General features: G+C 36.6%; 1 protein-coding gene across 3 annotated transcripts in view; it reads right to left on the bottom strand.

Moving 5' to 3' along the window:
- The window catches only part of LIMD2 (LIM domain containing 2), a 474,609-nt gene that overhangs the window by 108,948 nt on the left and 344,774 nt on the right, over positions 1 to 20,887 (bottom strand). For all 3 annotated transcript variants that reach the window (XM_044055198.1, XM_044055197.1, XM_044055200.1), the window contains exon 2: positions 10,265 to 10,398. In XM_044055198.1, the coding sequence (XP_043911133.1) occupies positions 10,265 to 10,306 (42 nt within the window). In that variant the 5' untranslated portion in view covers positions 10,307 to 10,398. The remainder of the gene's footprint in view (positions 1 to 10,264; positions 10,399 to 20,887) is intronic.

Here is a 20,887-nt window from a genome sequence, read left to right on the forward strand (position 1 = left end):
GGTGTTAAAGTCCTCCCCTTTTGATTACATCATCTTACTTATTACACTCTTAAAGTGATCACCACTTACAAAATACAAACATTGCAATGTTAAACTATTAATTTAACATTTTCAAATATTGAAACCTGTTAGAATAAAAATTAAAAATTAAAGCAATTACATTATATACAATGCTTCCTATCTTATAATGTGTACCCTGCCCATTGAACAGTTGTTACGTGCTAGAACCTTGGGTCATTTGTTACTTTCTTATAAACAAGTAACCTAGCGGGTGAGTGTTTATATCATCTTCAAACCCTGAGCTGCTGCTTTAAGCATTGTAAGCTAACACATTATTACACTTTGATAGTTATTATCCACTTCATCAAAAAAGAGCCCAAGTGAAAGTTCGTCAGATTTGCACAAATAATTACCAAAATGGAGACTTTTTTCAAAGAGAGTGACTCAAATCTATGGTTGTCAGTAGAGGTTACCCTAATGAATTCCTATATAGTATATTCATAGAGGTACACAGGAAAAGAGTTTTGAGAATTTACATCCCATTAATTTGGGCTCATAAAGAAGACAACCCCACAACTCAGCTTAATACCCCTACATCGGTGGAGACTGAATTTGAAAAGGGACTAGTGTTAACTTACAATAGGGACATTAATAGGATGGGAGATAATTTTAAAAAAAATTGTAAAGTCTTTGACATAGGTTTGGTGGATAAAATGACAATAGGACAAGGTTCATGTAAAATCTACAGAAAAGACTAGTGTATCAAAAACTACACTGAAAGATTACAGGGTGAAAACAAAAGTACAAGAGTAAAGACAGGGACTTTTTAATGTGGGAATTGTAAATACTGTGATTTGATACAGGAAGGTAGTGAAATTAAAATAAATAGTTTTTGTATACACCGCCCACACATATACTTGAGTTGTTATACAAAAGGGGTGGTCTATATAGCTACATGTAGTTTGCGTGCAAATATCTATATTGGTAAGAATGAAAGGGCATTCAGTCTATGAGCACACCTATGCCGTCAGAGCAGGAGACCACTCTAATACCCTATGGAAGCATACACACCAAAATCCAGGGCATCAGTTTAAGTTTTTTCTGTTAGAGGTGATAAAGTAGAATGAGAACAATGGACCATAGAAGTTAAAATTAGAAAGCAAGGAATTATTCTGGCAAATTAAGACCAACGCCATAGGTCCCCACGGTCTTAATGACACAATTTCTATATCAAGTATTTTAAAGTTTAAATCAGTCAGTGTTTTTTTAAGACAGATAGATATTTATAGGTACATATCACATTCACAGTTAGCTTACAACATTTAAACTGGCAGCTCAAGGTTTGAAGATGATATAAACACCCAGCTAGGTTACTTGTTTATAAGAAAGTAACAAATGACCCAAGGTTTTATCATGTAACAACTGTTCAATGGGCAGGGTACACATTATAAGATAAGAAGCATTGTATATAATGTAACTGTTTTAACTTTTATTTTTATTCTAACAGTTTTCAATGTTTTAAAATGTTCAATTAGTATTTTAATATTGCAATGTTTATATTTTGTATATGGTGATCTCTTTAAGACTGTAATAAGTAAGATGATGGCATCAAAAGGGGAGGACTGTTACACAAAGTGAGTGTATTTAAGGTTGAGTGGAATGATAGATTGCTTTTTACTCTGAAAAAGTCCCAGGGATTATACATAGGGACGAAAGCACTCAGTAATTCAATAAAAGACATTTTAGCTGATACTTATGGCATGGTTTTTGGCATTGAAACCAAATATTTTGGCTTTTCAAAGTAGAACACAGCATGATACACCATGAGAACTGGGTGGCTGTATTCATTTACCGTTAGGAAGCTATTAAACAGCTGCTTCTTATAGTACATGGTATAATCAATTCAGCCTTCATTTGTCTTCCGTGTGACTCTGCCAAGTTACTTCAGCAGACAGTGCACCTGGGCTGCTCCTGAAAAGGGATACTTGTGTCCAGTGGGCTGTCCCAGGCTGTCAGTGAATACATTACCCATTTGTCTTTTGAATTCATGCACCCATCACATAGAGGCTAAATTAGTATTTAACTATCTGCTATTTGAGGATGAATCCCAGCACATCTCTTGTAGTTTAATAGGCTGCCAGATGAATTTTCAATAAGTGTGAGCTTTGAGGGAAGAGAAGTTTGGTGTTTCTCATGCTAAGCCTGTTTTCGATGTGAAAGTGTTTTGTTTTGTTTTGCATAGGAAATAGACGTCAGCATTTTTTCTGTAGAATTTGTTTTAAATGAAATACAAATCTCTGTGATAGCTGAAAAAGAAAAGAGGAAAACAGTATGTGCACTGACAAGGTTGAACAGTGTTCGTGATAACTAGGAAGAGACAGCAAAGTAACAGGATATTGCTATGGCTGGCAGTGACCTGATTCATTACCTTGCATAGGGGCATGTTTGTCCACAATCCAGCTGTGTTGATTCTGTAAATGTACACTGCAGCAATGCAGCACTATTAACCGTTCATGTAGGTCAGACCTGTACTGAGTAATGTCAGATGAGACAGCTATTCTTGATAACAGGAAAAACATGGGGAGGTCAAAAATGAGATATAGATGTCCTGCAAGCATGTAAGCCACCCTCCAAAAAATGTATGTTTTATGCAGTAATATTTCTGATTTTTGTATGACTTGTTGGTTGCTGAACAAAAGCTGCTGCAGTATTTATATTTTCTTTAACTGTTTTGCTATATTCATTGCAGTACAGAATAAATTAATTCATTACTAGGACTAGATTGTTTAATAAAGTCTTGCATGCTGCATCCTAGTAGTCAAACATATTGCATTTCAGTAATATGTTTTTGCAGTACCTGCTTTACAGCCTCCAGCTACTGCAAAAGGGTTTACATTTATCAGGTCACATGATTTGCATTATTTGGAGTGTTGATCAGAACTGTCTGATTTTCAGCATCAGTTGTGTAGCCATTGTTGCATACTGCTGTAATACTGTCTCCTTTGTAAGACTGGACTGTAAAGGATTTCACTATTTAGTTAAAAACTGTTGCTGTGGCAGTTACCACAGACGGCTAAAGCTCCAATTTGTTAATGAGCTGCTACCTGTGACAGTGGTGTAGGGTTTGAATAGTTCTACTTTCATTTACCTACTATGTGACAGTGAGCAGTTCACATAACGAAGCAGTGCTTTGGAGCAACCGGGAAGTTTGGCTAGGCTCCTTAATGTTCTCCAGTACTGCATGCCTAGTAACTATGAACCATTTGTTGTTGTTTGCCAGCCATTCGCTATTACACAGCTGATCTAGTTCAGGAAATGTTATGGCAATATTACAGTTAATGTAACGTAGACAATTTATTCTTCAAGCCTGGGCCATTATCCTGCCTAGTGTCCCATTTGACCATGATCCGGCACTGGGGAGGGGGTATCTTTCAGATGTGATTACACTTAGCGTGTAAAGAAGGTAAGGGAATGACTTCCTTTCAGATGGCATTTTCACCATTATTGCTAACCAAGAATGACCTTAAAATTGGCAGTCAAGTGATTTAACTTACTGCATTTGCAAACATGGAAGGTTGCATTTGACTATTACACTGAACATGAAGCTTGGTGCCAGTATCCTGCTCAAATTTAGACTGACAACCCTGATTTCTCTACTAACAATGGTGTGCTCTTTCTAAGTGAGGCAGAGACAAGAATAAAAAATCTAAAGAAAATATAGCTCTTGGCCTAGTCACAATTTCCTCTCAGAATCATCTTATTTCGTTTCTCTTTCTGTTTGAATCCAGGCATCACAATTAACATAGTTTGTATTAAGGCTTTCAAGTCTCCAAGTCTCCATTGCCATGAGAAGTGAAGAGAAAATGCTTCATTTAAGAATGATATACTAAGATGTGTATTGTTCCCACAGGATTTGCAGTAGAAAGATGTTAAGTGAGTTACGCATTACACAGTATGCAAAAGGGGAGTTTTGGACTCAAACTTCAGTTTCCAGGTTTACACCCAGATATCCTAATAATTACAGTATGCCGCCTATTTTTTGCATTGATTTTATTAATTAACTTGGATATTTTTAAATGAGCATGTGGGCTGGTCCACAGACTCTTCTTAGCTATGGCCAGGGCCACAAACAACAGACATTATTCTATATTAAACAACATCACAATAGTAATATGGCAATATTGCTTATTGTCTGGCAGTTGGCTTAGAGGATTAAGGAGTTGTTTCCTGTGGTCCAGAGGTGCAAGATGTGATTCCTTCAGCCTCCAGTGCCTATCTGTGTGACTCTAGGTGAGCCATTTAACCAGCCAGACACTGCACAGGTGTGTGGAGATCACTGCTGTATCACAGAAAACAAATTAAAAAAAAACAAAAGCTAGTGTTATGACTTTACGTAGAAAATGAGGTAATGTACATAGTTGAGTTTATTTAAACAAGTAAAAGATAAATATAATTCATTAACAAAATGTAAGAATTTTTTTATCTTTTAGCATAGAAGAACACAGGAACAAGAGAACACGCAAATGGAATGTGGTCTGAATACAACAAAATTCAGTAAAATTATTAGTTGGCTTTATATAGTGAATTGTCACGCACTTAACCCACTTTAATCTTTTTTTCACTTCAGAAAAGAAAATGAAAGTGGGGACTGTCTGTTCCTTAATATGTGGCTTATATTGTTTTTGTAACACGGAAACCCTGTTAGCAAAGATTGCCTGTTACAGCTGCTACTACCTACCTGATAGGTTACTTCATGAGATAAAAAATGCACAAATAAGGAGTTGCAGAAGTAAAGTCAGCTCTATTCACCACTTCCTGTGGCAAGTGTTATATCAGAGACAGTGTGTGTTTGTGGGATTATGAGGCATATTTGTACTTTTCTAATTTTGTCCCATTCTGTTTCCTGCCCTCCATCCATGTTAAGAACATAACTAGTGCGTTAATGACTGGGTTTCTGATCATAGTTGTTCATAGTATGTGGAGTTTCAACTGATCTAGCAGCAGTTGCAGAAAAAAAAAATAGGGTAATGGTGTGTTTCAACAAGGAGCTAAGCATACATCTGATGGACTAATAGTTTTTGATGCTGTTAAACACTTCAGGCTACCTTTTTTGTATGGCAGTGAGTTTCTGTTGTGTGGCAGGAAGAAGTGTTTTAAGTTGCAAAGTCATTTTAGCTACTCACCATTGCTTAGTAGAGGCCCCTATATATGCTGTAGTGTGAGATTACATCATGGCATCTCAGAAAGCCATGGATAACAGCACTTTTTATGGATCCCTTTGATGTCAGACAGGTATATAAATTTGATTCGGAATGTAATCAGCATGCTCCATGTAAAACACAATCTACAATGCCTGGAAAAAGTGGGCATTACCGGGAAATAATGGACCATCCAGAATTGTTGTGAGGCATGATACTGAAGGTAGAAAGCTTCCCCATCCCTGAAAAGTCCATTATTTCTCTGTAATTCTCATAGCAGAAGGCATTATTGCACTTAGAAAATGAAAAAAGCTATGTCTTGAGTGGTTATGTGTGTTTGTGTGTGGTATCTATATATACTGTGTATATATATATATATATATATATATATATATATATATGTGTGTGTGTGTGTGTGTGTGTAACTGCACACACACACACACACACACACACACACACACACACACACACACACACACACGTTACACTGCACTACTTACTTGCATCAGTCATCAGAGCTGATTGAAGCATCCCTGCTTTACATACTTCATATTCTCTCACTGAAATGCATTGGAGCATACAACTAAATTGCTGAGTACACATATACACTGCTCGGCACAGATCTTGTGCATTCATATGTTGATGACTTGTACTATGCAGTTATAGCAAGCCTCTTGCCCACAGCCTAATACATTTACAGGTGGCTCCAAAACCAATTGCTACTCAGTAGAGTCCAGTTGTGAGCAGCAAGATCTCTATGAATCAGGAACCCCTCATATGCAGTATGCACAGTGTCTTGCTACTAAGTAGAGTCCAGCTATGAGCAACAAGATCTCTATGAATCAGGAACCCCTCATGCAGTATGCATAGTGCCTTGCTACTCAGTCTGTGTATGAATTCTACCCATTAGTGAAAAAGTGATGTCACAGAATGAATATACATAAGAAAGTAGAAAGACAAAGACATTCTGGAAAAGTATTGAACATGACAACCACAAAGAAACAGGATGCCATATAGGATGCTAGAGGACAAGCAGTCTGCTAAGGAGTGGCATGGAACACAAGTATTATGCAGGATGTAGGGTGGGCTAGTGTGCTATGTAAGGACTGGCAACAGAAGCTGGATGCCCATTACCAAGAGGCATGGTAATACTGCTGTGAGGCTACATTCAGCAGTGAGTAACACACAGCACTGAAGGAGTACTGAAGCACAGCTGTGCACATCACACATCAAGCACGTGCAATGGAAAGGCAGTCAGATGAACATTGAATACAGCAGCATGTGCTAAGACAACCTGTTTACCTGGTTTCATGAGGAAAATGTAATTCCAAATTCAACTATTCAGAGGAATGGGGTATTCTTATAGTCAAGTTTTGTTCTTTTAGTTGTGCAAATAATTAATAAGGGGAACTGGGTAAGAGCAAAACAATTATTTTTTGTAAAGTAAGCTTTATTGCATTTTCTGGGTGCATATATGAGATTATGACTGAAAAGCCGAAAGACACAACAACTTAAAAAGCAAAATATGTTTATTAGATAAGAATATATACTACAAATAGATATGTTTTATTGCAAATGACAACAACATACATTTTTGAAGCTTGGGGCCTCACACAGAAATAGAATGACATAACCACAGGCACCATTTGGTTTGGTATCCTTCCTGAAAATTAAAAGGCAAACAAACGTTTAGCAAGACTCATTTTTTCTGCTTCTTGTTAAAGAGCTACTGTCTCTCCTGTTTTCATATGTTATTTTACCATAATTTAGTGAGAGTTACATGTTGCTTGCAAATGTTACACTGTCTCATGGTTTGAACTTATTTCCTGAACTAAATAGCTGTCAAATTGTATACTTATGTGGTAGCTGTGATGATAATGTTTTTTGTTGACCAGTTCTGTCTGACCTTTGGTTCATGGCTTTCATATTTGTGCACTGACCCATAACTAGACTAGTTTTACTAACTACTTCCCTTTATAACACAGAATACCAACTGAAATCTTTTAACAATAGGTAATTTATCAGTCATATTCTTTTGTGGACTGAATCTCATTAAGTGGCTTGCAACAAGATGCACGTACCCTTTGTCTGTTTGTGGCCACACTCCTACCCTTTATAAATCAGACTCTTAATACTGCATTCTATAACATGACCGTAAAGCACTTCCTCTTTCTTTGTGGATTCTTTTTTTACTGTTCTTCTAATGCAGGGGGCTACATTGAATTATTGTTGTGTTTGATTTTATTCTCCAATTCAACCTATACCAAACAATAAGATTCCCTATTCACTGTACTACTGTTGACTAAAATATGCATCATTTTAATACAGCTATTAATAAATATGAACAGTACATACATTAGATGTCTTGAAGAAAAATAAGTGAGTTCTACACCTTGCAGACTTTAAGAAATTATATCTATGTTAGAGGTGTCTAGAATGAAGTCAGATCAGCTGCAATAAAAACCAAAGTGGCACATGTTACACTCCTTGGTTAACTCACTAGAACATGACTAAATTGGTGTTGTGGAGCTAGAATCCTCTTTTACTGGCATCATCTAGATTACTTGCTGAAATTATATTACCTTTTTCCTCCTCCTTGCCTGCAGCTAGAGTTTACGAACAGCACAGTAAATATCACTGGATTATCGACAATGCCATTATATATTACTGTACAACTACATAGGTACTAATACAATTAAAATTACATTACTTGAACTCTTACTAAAACAACAAAGATCTTTTTGTATTGGAAAGTAACAGCAATACAAATACATAACTTGGGAATGCTAAATAGATATTCTGCATGTTCATAGGTTCTCACTAAGCTTAAGACCATAGAGGCCATTGAGAATCACAGTCATATCACCCATCACTGGTAGAAAGCTAACTGTGTACCCAGTTAAGTAGCTTTTCCCACATATCCTGGGTGGAGATTACCAATCACTCATCCAATTATGCAGATTAGTTTTAAAGTTTGCTAGTGAAGTACTCTGCTTGATATGTAAGGGACAAATTGGGTCATATTCTAGTTGCACCATCTGATGTTGTTGACATGGTAGTATAGAGTTAAGTATATAGAGCAGGTGTTTGCTTTATCTCTGGTCCTGTTTAGGTGAATGTATTCAAAGAATGCTGGATTGTTCACAACACAGAAAGTTATACACACATCACCCCTCAGGAGCTAGATTAGGCTTTTAGTCTATCAGAGTAGCTAAAGGTACTGAGACCTGAGATCTAAAAAGCCTTCAGTGTTAAGGAATGCAACTTTAGTTATCTTTTCACTAGACTCTGGTATTATTACTGTTTCTAGATTTAAACACAATAAATCTATTAATAACAAAACATTTTGGAGAAGTAAAGATGACTGAGATTTTGTCTTTTAGGCAATTAGCTTTCTGTGAAGAAGCAAATTCTTTCTGGCTTTTCTTTATGTCATTCATGTTTAATGAAGGAATTGCACTTTTTAACAAATACATGCAAACTGCTACCATAAACGTGTTCAGTATGTGTATTTGTCTTCTATATATACTTTACTGAGAATACTTAAAAACTCAACGCAAACAAAATTGGAAAATGTATCTCCTCTTTTTTATTTGATGAGTGCTTTCATCCATGTTTATGGATTCCACAGGATCACAGCTCAAATGTTAAGCATTTATGCAAAAAGACCTTAGAAATATTCCAAATCCAAAAACACATCCACAAACCATTAGGGACATTCATTCTTCAATAATCAGATAGTGATCATCAAAAGAAAACCAATAAGAGCTCTAAACATAATTTGCATAGCCAATAGCATAACCTCCAGTCATACGGCATCTTGGTGTTCCATAAGCCAATGGATAGAACACACTGAATCAGAATGTTTAATGTATGCAAGCAAGCTGTCGAAGCCAATGGGCTAGAAGGAAAGGGATTAGCTGACCAATTGGAACATGAGACCCCAATCACCTAAGTCATCTAGAAAGGCAGGATTGCAGTCTTATAGCATGTTTGTCTGGTGGAGGAGCTAAGGGCCATGTAATTACAAATGCACATTTTTCTCCTTGTAAGTGAACTTCAGGTGTGAGGGATAACAACTTCAGCTACAGTGTTAAAAATAAAAAAAAATAGTAACAAGCTGTAATAATGTCAAATGGTAATGTTACATTGCAAATAAAAACAGTCTATTGGTAACAAGAAACACAAAACCATAAATAGAACATGCCAGGCATAATAAATAAAAAGTACTCAACAGGTTTGCAGTGTATATCAGCCAGTCCACACACTCAAATTCACTACAATGTGGACAACTCTAGTGTAGCTTTCATAAACATGATAGTATATGTAGTACAAGGTGTCAAAACCCTCTTTCCTGATCAGTCCAGGAAACCCACCAGCACTAACAACTTCTTACATGCTAACAACACTATGTACCTGAGACACACCAAGAGAAACATACAATCTGAGGGATACACGACTGCAAGTCTCACCAGTAAGGAAGACTGGTCCAGTCCTATTATGAACCACCTGAAAAATCAATTCCCATACAGAGGATATAAGGAGATTTTAATCACTGAACCCATTAAACCACTTAGAGTCTCCAGCCACAAAACCCCTTAAATTACTGTTCCCCTAAGGAGACTATCTGATAAAGAAAGTAGCTTATTTAGTTTTGCTCCACAATGGCTGATGTCACACAAGAATGCCATCTCAGTGGAAGTTATGCTATTGGCTACACATTATGTTTAGCCCCTTGGGCCATTTAGATTTTCTTTTGATGGCCACCAGCTGATTGATGAAGGAGAAATGTACATAATTTTTTTCTGAGAGTGTCTATAAATTTTGAGTATTTTTAAATTTTGATTAGAAATCTGTTACTTTTGAACTATGATCTGGTGAAATCCATAACCATCAATGAAATAGCTCATCCAATAAAAGAAGCTAGGTAACAATATTCAGTTTTACTTATGTTAATTGTTTTGGAGATTGTAAACATTGAACTTTTGTTTGTTTTTAACAAATGTCAGCGTCCTTCAGTCTGGATATTTTCATACTTAGAATACAAATAAATATGTAATACATACAAAGGTAGAAGCAGCAAGTGTGGGTCCTTTAGTTTGGGACATGATGCACCCGCTCACTTCAAAGGCACTAATGGAACAGGCTGTTCTTTAATATGCTGTCAACAGTTAATCTTCAGATGCTGACCTTCAAGTTTCTAGAAAGAAAGAAAGAAAAAAAACAAGTCTAAACAATTAAAGTACTAACATGCTATAAGAGCTAAGATTTCATCATTTGTATCTAGGACTAATTTCTGGATTTTAATATTCCTCTGATATGTTGCTTGTATATGCATAACATTGCAACATAAATGTTTCATTTCCACTGCATGAAACAAACAGTACATACAGTAACTAGCATTATTGGTCTGGTGGTAAATGTTAAATTTCATGAAACTATTTCCCTCATTGTGTAGTTCCCCAGCATATCAAGATTCTGATTTTTATTTGAAAATAACTTATTGGACAGACTGCTAATCATGACTGAAATGGGAAGGGGGTGTGAACACATTCTCAGTTCATTAGTCACTGAATGTTACATTAAAATGTCACAAAGCTCTACATGTGCTGAGTTTATACATCTTTAAAATGAATTTTTTTCTAAATCCTGGTTATTAATACAGCCATCAAAAGAAGTACTAACATGGTTACAAGTTGGAACATAGCAGAATTTTTTTAAACAAGAAACATTCTTATTGAAGTATCACTTATGACACAGGCAATCATACATTTATATAAATGAAAACAAACTGTATTGGCATATTTTCATTTGCAAACATTATACCTCACATACAATCATCCATACAGTCAATGTCATACAAACATTTCATAGCTCATTCAATTCCTGCCTTTTCTTAAACCTCACCCCTTGTCCAAAATTTTATTCTGCATGCATTATTCCCACAATTTCCATTTTTTATATGTAATTTGCTCCTTCCGTTTTCTAAAGATCCCACTTCCAGTTCTTTCATCTCTATTAGTATATCTACTACTTCTAATATAGTTGGTTTTGACTTTGATTTCATTTTCTAGTAACTCCTTTTTTGGCAACCACCAGAATTAACCTCAGCAATGCCTTACTATGTCTAGATAATTTTGTTTCTGTATCACAGCTAAAAAAATAATTTCCTTAGTTATGCCAATTTGCTCACGCAGTATTTCTGACAGAGTAGTCTACAGGGAATTTTTAAAGTCTGCCAATTCATTACACTCCCAAAACATATGCAAGTACCTTTTTCTTCCCCATCACACCTCCAATATTTGCAATCTACCCGAAGAAAAATTCTTTGGAGTCTGCTTGGGGTCTTAAAATACTTATGCAAACACCTCCAAGCAAAAATCCTAAATCTTCTAGACTATGTTACATATTTGGGAGTCATAAATATATCCACCCATTGTTTCTTTGTGAATTGCTTATCTAATCACTCTCTTCCCAATCCTTTCTAACCTCCTCTGATTGATTCATACAGTTATTGTGCAATATTTTATATGCCCTACTAATTATCACTTTTTTAACAGCAGCTTCTGTTCTAGAGTCTACTAAAAACTCTACCAGTGCTGGTCTTTTCCTTAGGATTCCCCATTCCTTTCTCTTTGCTATACTTTGCCTTCCCTTTCAGGGATTGATATCAATCTCTAGTCTGAATTCTGTTACCTTTCCCTCTCTAATTATTTGCTCCCAGTACCTTAGTTCATTTGCCAAGTTTCTGCAGTAAATTCCAATCCACTCTCGCCTATTCTCTGTACCCCTAATTGCAGTCACCCCCATTAACAGAATATCCTTTCTTCATTTCCATGTTGGCTTAGTTCTTAGAATACTTTCTGCTTCCTTTTGAATATAATATTCTAAATGGTTATTGTTATTCTCCTTAAGGATCTACATCCTAAATCTCAGTCTCTCCTTTTTTCTTGAGCTTCCCTCGTTTCATCATCATCATCTCTTTCCACTTTGACTTATAACTTTCTGCTTGTGCTATGTAAAGGAGCCTTAACTGTGTAGCTCTGAAATACCCCTTTAAATCAGGTAATCCCAAACCAGTTTTGTTCTATTGGAAGGATCAGTTTACCCATTCAAATCAGGTAATCCCAAACTGGTTTTGTTCTATTGGAAGGATCAACTTACCCATTCAAATCAGGTAATCCCAAACCGGTTTTGTTCTATTGGAAGGATCAACTTACCCATTCAAATCAGGTAATCCCAAACCGGTTTTGTTCTATTGGAAGGATCAATTTACCCATTTAAATCAGGTAATCCCAAACTGGTTTTGTTCTATTGGAAGGATCAACTTACCCATTCAAATCAGGTAATCCCAAACCAGTTTTGTTCTATTGGAAGGATCGACTTACCCATTCAAATCAGGCAATCCCAAACTGGTTTTGTTCTATTGGAAGGATCGACTTATCCCACATGCCTCTTGCCCTCTTATCCTCCCAGATAAAATCCTCCAATAATTTAATTGCTATCCACAACTTCTCTGGTTGATAAAAAAATATGTCTGACCTGTGTATAAAACTAAAGGGACTAAAAACATTTTCACTGTTTGTATCTTGCTATCAGTATCCATAAAACAGATGCTTCCATTTTCTCAGTTTTTGTATTATCTTTTTTTTAGTCTCATCCCATATATCATCAGCTGCTAAAACAGAATCCTTTTTAATGAGTACTCCTAAGTACTTCATTTTATCACAGCACCATAAATATGGGTATTGCTGAACCAGTGCATGTGAGGGTACATACTTTATAGCTTTGTTTTATTTTCATTAATTTTGTATCCCCAAAAGACCTGAAACTGTCACAGAATTTCCTTTTCTGGTTTTATAAGGTACAAAATAATATCATCTGCAAATAAAAAAAACTTTTCTTGATTACCATCTCGATTATATCCTTGAATGTGAGTCCCTTGGTCTCTTTGATAATGCTTCTAATTATAACACAAATAACAAAGGAGAAAGAGGAGACCCCTGCCTGGTTCATCTGTTCAGGCAGAACTTATCAGAGAAGAATCCCCCCACTTTAACTTTCTCTTCTGTTCCCTCAAATGTCCTCCTAATTAACCATATTATTGTGTCAGGGAATGCAAATGCTTCCATTGCCCTACTCATAAAATCCTAGCTTACTCTCTCAAATGCTGTCTCTGCATCAAAACCCACCGACAACAGTGGTGTTTTCTTACATTCTGCCTCCCTCTGGATCATCATAAATATAGCAGAATATTGAACTAAAACAAATATAAGCTGTTACAAAGTATCCAAAAGAGGTTATATATAAACCAAAGTAAAAAGAAAGTAGGTGAAAGGAAGTCCTTAAACAACATAGCACAGTACTATTTTCTACAACTGCCTACTTTGAAAGTGATCATCTTTGTCAATTTGTTCTTTTAGAGGATCTTAGAAATTGAGATTGTTAGATTCCTTAAGCTAGTACCTCATCTGATTTATTAGCCAGTTTACAGATCACATTTATGCTGGGGAGTGAATTGCAGAGCAGTTCAGAAGATCTACATGCATAGGGAAGATTCTTTTCCACCTAAATAGAGTACATTTTTTGTACAAATGATAATTTAGGTGAATATCTCTCACATTTGCTTCACTTTTGTAGACCACTTAAACAAGACATGCATAGAACTTTTGTACATTTAATTCCTTCTGGCCTCAACTCTGTCAAGGACCATCCTTTCACCTTAATGATGGAGTATAGAGACTCACAGGACCAAAACAAATGCTCCCATATTCTTACAGGATGCTTTCATACATTCAGTTAGGTTTGTGGAGAGAAAGCATGTTTGCTAATTTCTATATGCAGCAATATACAAATACAAGTTCTCAGCAAAAGTACCAGCACTCTGGCAGTGGTGGCTGGTGACTTCAAATCATAGGGGAGCTGCAGGAGACAGCTGAATGGGTGTGGCCAATGGGAAGGGGTGTGGCCAACTAGAAAGGGGTGGGGCTATGCTCAAAACCACAAAAACTAGCTAAATACACTGCCGTGAGTGCCAAACCATCATTATGAGAGTCCAATCAAGACAAAATGAAGTGTAGAAGAATAAAAATATTTCAGTGCATTGGCTGCATGACAGCTTACTTAATATCTAGATGGAAACAAAAAGGTTGTGAGGTATGAAAAAATAAATTACTTTTTTAAATACATTAATGGAATGCCAGTCAAAATCAAGTACAAGAAAAACAAGCAGCACTCAACTCAAACCACTTCTTGCACTGCAGTTCTAATTATAATTTATATTCAGCTTTATTAAAGTACCAAGTAACATGCTGAAAGTAGAAATCTCTGATGCCCCCACTTGTAAACATGTTCCTTATCCAAGAAAAGACCTGCTGCCTGACAACTATCTACTTGTTTCATGAGGAAAACATGATCAAAGTAAAAAATGAAAAGCAAACAAGAAATAAGCTCAAGATACATTGCTTAAAAGGATTACTGTACAGGTTATGGACCACACGACTTGCATTCTGTTTAGTTTACAGGTAAAGCCTGCAGAAATAACTGGAAATCTCCAAGTGTAATGAGCTTCTTAAAATAATGTAATCCTGTCCTTTATTACAAATACCGTCATATGCATTTCAATACCCAAGGCTTATACATTATCTAGTTAAGTATTCTCTACTTGGCAACAACAGAAAGGCTTTCAATGTTGGCAATTCTTTAACAGTATGCTTATTAAAGCTTACTTGCATCTTACAATCTCAGCCAAGCTTACCTGATGGTCATTAAGTATTGCTACTTAAACACAGAGCAACAGGCACTTTGAGTAATAAGCATAAATCAACAGTACAAAAAATATGACAGAAACCAGACCATTCTGCAAAAATCAAGGACAGATGAAAAGCCACTCTAGTACTTGTGTCTACCTTGAATGGGGGGATACTCTGCACATTTATACTGCATAACTACTCCTTGCCTTGCTTCAACACATCCAGAGTCACTACATGGGGGAGTGGGGTGCAACAAGTATGTCACAATTTGAAATGTCTCTGGCTGACTGTGATGACCCTGACACATTTGTCATACCTCTCAACCTCAGAGCAAGAAATCTGGACAAAGCCATACAAAGAAGTGGGACAAAGGCCCAAAAATAAGGACAATTTTTAAAAATATTGCTCTTATAAACTTAGAAAGATAATAGAATAGATCTTGCATTAGTATGAATTTTCTGAATGGTATAAAATCTGAAACTCAAATGTCTGTCATTATTTTCTAACTTCAGTCTTTAATGATTTGTCACTAATTTGCCAAACAAAAACACAATTTTTTGAAAAATGGACTAAAAATGTGATGTAAAAATATAAAATAGCTACACAATACAGCTGGGAACCTATCAAAGAAGGGACACTTTAATATTAGTACTGCTGAAATAAAAGTAATCTATAACTCTAATTATTACAGTTATTTCTTAATTGTAAACCCTCCATGTTTTCTTCCAAAATTTTTATTTTGCGGAGGGGTTATTATTTGAGCCAAAATCAGAGACAGTTGAGAGGTTTGGCTATGCCTAATTCTATAAAGCAATTTATTTGCATGTACCTCTCAACCTGTTAATGCAATAAGTCTGGACAAGGCCAAATATATTGGGGGAACATATAAACAGTACTAAAAATTGCTCTAGTATAAACAGAGACAGATGATAGAACAACAGGTCTTACTTTAGCATGCATTTTTCTGAAGGTTATGAAGTCTGAAACTCAGTGTGTCATTAGTGACTGCATTCCTAAATGATTTGCCAGAAAACCACTAATTTTATGAGGAACAAACCAAAAATAAGAAGCAAAAATCTATTAATTCTTTGAAAATCTGGACAGTTGAGAGGTATAGTTCAGCTGGGGCTGTCTAAGTTTGCCACCCTTCCCCCTCACAAAATCATGGTCGAATGGAGCCTCCCCCTGCAGCCATTCCAATGATCCATTACTTGGCTATTTCACTCCATTTACCATAAACACTAATGTGCATACTGATTTACTTCTATGATGATTTGGACTTCATTTGAAAGTTTTGTTTTGCATTTTACAGCACAAAACACTAAGACATCTGCTAAACAAACTTAGCATTAAAACTTCTCTGCCCTTGAAACTCACATTCATTGAAACAGCATTGAAACCCACATTCCCCACATTCAAAGAAAATACATTTTACCAGTGGCAGATAAAAATTAATTCTGGGCTGTTTTCAAATCATAGGCCCCTTGCATATGAAACATACATGTGCTCTTTGATACACCTTCCTATTGTTTTGAACATTTTTCCAGTAAACAATGAAACAAAACGCATGCACCAATAATGACAAAACTGCCCAATTCAGAACATTTCCATCATAGAAGTCTACTCAGATTTCTACAGTCCACCATTATCAGTAAATATGCACAATTCTACAGTCCACCATTATCAGTAAATATGCACAATCTCTGAAGTAAAAAAAGTCATCTAAATAATTCCACATTAAATAAATCTGTAACTAATGAAGAGGTTGCTGCTAGCAAGCACCTTTATATTTCATGGTTTCATCAAAAAATAAAGTGTCTGATGCCCCTGAGGAATAAATTGCCTATATTACATTAAAAATGATAAGCTAGTAATATTGCAATAGGAAATGGATGGCAAACTGATAACAGGCTCATAGTTAGTATCTTAACTTTTTCAGTACGGCAGCATTCACCCCTTGTGGGAGTAGAACCAACAACCTTCTGTATCAAAAGCAAGTACACAAGTTGGCATAGTGGTATTGCTGACTTAGCATAAGCAGCACTAAACTTCTCTTCACCTGCAGCTCTCAGCTCCTTGTAAAATCTACTCAATACTCAACTGCATCTCAACTTTGCAGCACAAGAAATCTGGAAAAAGCCAAATTTATAGGGGGGGGGGGTCAAAAGGCCAAAAACCAGGGACATATTAAACATTGCTTGTATAATCTTGGAAAGTTGCTAGAATAAAATGCTGTGTTACCACCATACATTTTACTGCCAAGGTCCCTGTGCAAAAGAGTCAGAGCAACATACCACTATGCCAAATCACCTGCTTTGTGAAAGAAAAATGCTGTGTTACCACCATACATTTTACTGCCAAGGTCCCTGTGCAAAAGAGTCAGAGCAACATACCACTATGCCAAATCACCTGCTTTGTGAAAGAAAAATGCTGTGTTACCACCATACATTTTACTGCCAAGGTCCCTGTGCAAAACAGTCAGAGCAACATACCACTACGCCAAATCAGCTGCTTTGTGAAAGAGAGGAATACTGAAACTTAAATGGCTATCATTTAATGAATTCAGTTCTCACCATAGCTGTCAACCTCTTAGCACAAAACACCTGGACAAACCCAGTAATGAGGGAATACAGCCCTCAGACATATTCAGTGAATTCAGTTCTTGCCACAGTTGTCAACCTTAGCACAAAAAACCTGGACAAAGCCAATAATGGGGTAATACAGTCCAAAAAATGACAAATTTCAAATATTCACCTTATAAACTTAGAAAATTGCTAGAAAAAAAGGTTGTGTTACTATGTATTTTCTGAAGAATATGAAGTCTGAAATTCAAATGCCTGTCAATTTTACTTCTGATGGAACAAAAACAATTTTCAGCAGATGCCCAGGGAGAAATACTGCAGACACATGTCTTTGTAAAATGGCAGGACACCAGAGCAAATCCACAGAAACACAGGGATGAGATGCAGACTCCACACAGAAGGCACACCAGCCAAGAATCAAACCAGAAAATCTATAGCTGTGAGGCAACAATGCTACCACTGCACCATCAAATATGTAAGGAATTAAACATTCAGAAACCTGAAGTCTGAAATTCAAATGCCTGTCAATTTTATTTAACATTTGTTAATCAGGACAATCTGACTTGGAACAAAAAAACAATTTTCAGCAGAGGCCCAGGAAGAAATAATGCAGACCTGTCTTTGTAACATGGGAGGACACAAAAGCAAACCCACACAAACACAGGGAGAAGATGCAGACCCCACACAGAAGGCACCCCAGCAAAGAATCAAACCTGAGAACCTGCAGCTGTGAGGCAACAATGCTACCACTACCCCATCAAATATCAAGCATTGCAACATTTAGAAACCACAGATATTATGAAGAACAGATCAGATCAAATATGAGGCAAAAATCTGCATTTTTTTTTAATAAATGGTGGTGGGTAGGGAATTCAGGTCCTTAACACCTGCATACAAGGTACAGGGTTCAAGCCTGGGTATCTCTACCCACCACCATTTGTTCTCTCTAGCCGCCAGTATATAGTAACTGGGGCATTTTACACACACACACACACACTCCTACCAGCCAAACTAAACCAGCGATCAGCTCCTTCACACACACTCCTACCAGCCAAAGTAAACAACTAGATCAGCGACCTCCAACCAGCGATCAGCCCAAACGAGAACCAGTGATCAGCTCAGCCCAAACGAGAGCACCAGCGATCAGCTCCTTCAGTGACCTGGTATGCTGTTGAAAAAGGCGGATGTAAGTAGGCCCTCTTTCTTTTAATTAGTGGTGCCATTAGTATATCGATCATGTTGTTGGGTTTTCTGAGTACTAGACAACTTCAGAAATCAAATGTCATGGGGGGGGGGGGTTGTGTGTGAAGCTTGAAAATAAGGACATACTTTCAAAAACAGGTACATCATACACAGGTGTAAACTGGGCTGAAAAGTGAAAATAAGGCCCGTTGAGAGGTCTGGTATAAGGAAACAGATACTGTACAATGAGTCACAAATGTTAAGTAATAATAATTAAACTAAACTAGTTCCTTTAAGTTCTAACGCACTGAAGACAGAATTTTCCTGAATCAACTTGTCAGAATCCCAGTGCAATGAAAAGCCTAAAACTAGTTGTTTCTTACATGGGGAAAACCAAACCTGTACTCTCTCATAGAGGGGCAAGTCTCGCACATTCAGAAAACCTAAACATACCAACTCCAATGTTTCAAAAATGTGAGGAAAATGGGAATTCTTAAAACAAAGGAATTACTTCCAGCCAGTGAACACTTAGAAACTACCTTTGTAGTGCTTCCCTGTGGAAAAGATATACACGTTCTCCTTAGTTTAATAAAAAAAATCCCATCTGGTCAGGACCGAGGGGGATATTTTCACTGCTTTCTCCCCTCAAATCCTTATTTTCACATCATTCAAAATATGTTTACATTTTTCCTTTAGTTGTTTTTTTTTTTCTTAAGCTATAAATAAAGTTCTCAAAGCTTAAGAGTTTCAGCAAGTGTTTTAATAATTTTTGCATAAAAATCTCTATTCTTCACACACTTGGCCTTCACTTTATTTTTCATACTAGCTTTCCCCCCTTGATTAACTGTTAACACTGTTTTGTCACTTAATACATTTTCGCAGCATTCTCTAGTATTACCTTAGTGAACTGGACCCTATATAGGTAAATCCTTCCTTCCCTTGAGTTGAGATTGACTCACACTCAGTCACGAATCAGTCCACAACTGAAACTGTTTGATTCTCACTCTTTTCCCAGCACATAAAGCCCAGGAAGAGAGCGAAAACCAATCAGCAGCATTTAGCCCAAGCACGTCATGTACGTGCCTGCGGACGTCGCAGTCGGAACCCCTTGCAATTCTATGGGGTTTGGAACCGCATAGACTGCTGGGCATCACACTGATGCCTTCATTCCCTCACTGGGCTGCAACAAAAACAAAACAAAAAAAAGAGTCTTTATTTAAAACCGCCGCAACCCACGGCGGTTAAAGTGCGCATGCACGTACTTGCCGAGGCAGGAAGGAACCTGCCGAGTCGCGGAGCGGAGACACAGTAAAAAAAAAAAAATAATAATACACTGTGTCACTAGTTCACTACTACGCAAAAGGTACTTTTTCTGTTTTTTGATGAGGGGGCTGCAGTCTGGCAGTTCGATGCCACGAGCCGCCCCTGCACTCTGGGGAACATAAAGTCCGATATAATTCACTTTATGCTTGAATTCTGAAGGTTTTAGAATTCTAACAAAAACAAAATTACTGTAACAGTATTTATTGCTTTAGTAACCATTTCATTCAACTGTCCGATTCTTTATCTATGACTGAAACTTCATTACAGCCAGAAAATCCATTGTCACATAAAATTAGAATAAAAACAGAAAAAGGACATTGCAAATTTACTTTACACAGCCTATAATGGCTTATTGCCAAAGCACATTTAATAATGGTAGCTTGGGCTAGCAGCTCCAAAGTCCATTTTGTTATCTTTAATAAACTAACAATTCAAGAGTGAAGTGGAGAGTGTGTGCCATGTAGGAGGGTATGCCTCTAGGCTGTACTAAAGAAAGTTATTTTAGGTCAGCATAGATTATACACACAGGGTTCATTTGGTGACAAGTGATAAACCAATAAAGCAAGAGATAGCATGGAGATTCATTTTATCTTTTTTCTGTTGACTTAGAGCTAGATTTACGTATCTGATATTTTAGTTGTAACATATTTATTTCTTTGCAGATTGACAAACTTTACACAAACAGTTTATATTTTGACAAATAGTAACATAGCACTACAGGACAGACTGGACACACACATTGTCGTATTTAGTTATTTCATTTTAATTGTTATTTATTTATTTACTACATTGAGTAAGCAGGAGATCCTACTGAAACTAAGGCCACTTTGTAGGGCTCAGTTTTGTGTTA

Source organism: Protopterus annectens, chromosome 13.part0, assembly GCF_019279795.1.
Source record: "Protopterus annectens isolate FY-2018-M chromosome 13.part0, PAN1.0, whole genome shotgun sequence".
Taxonomy (NCBI): Eukaryota; Metazoa; Chordata; order Ceratodontiformes; family Protopteridae; genus Protopterus; species Protopterus annectens.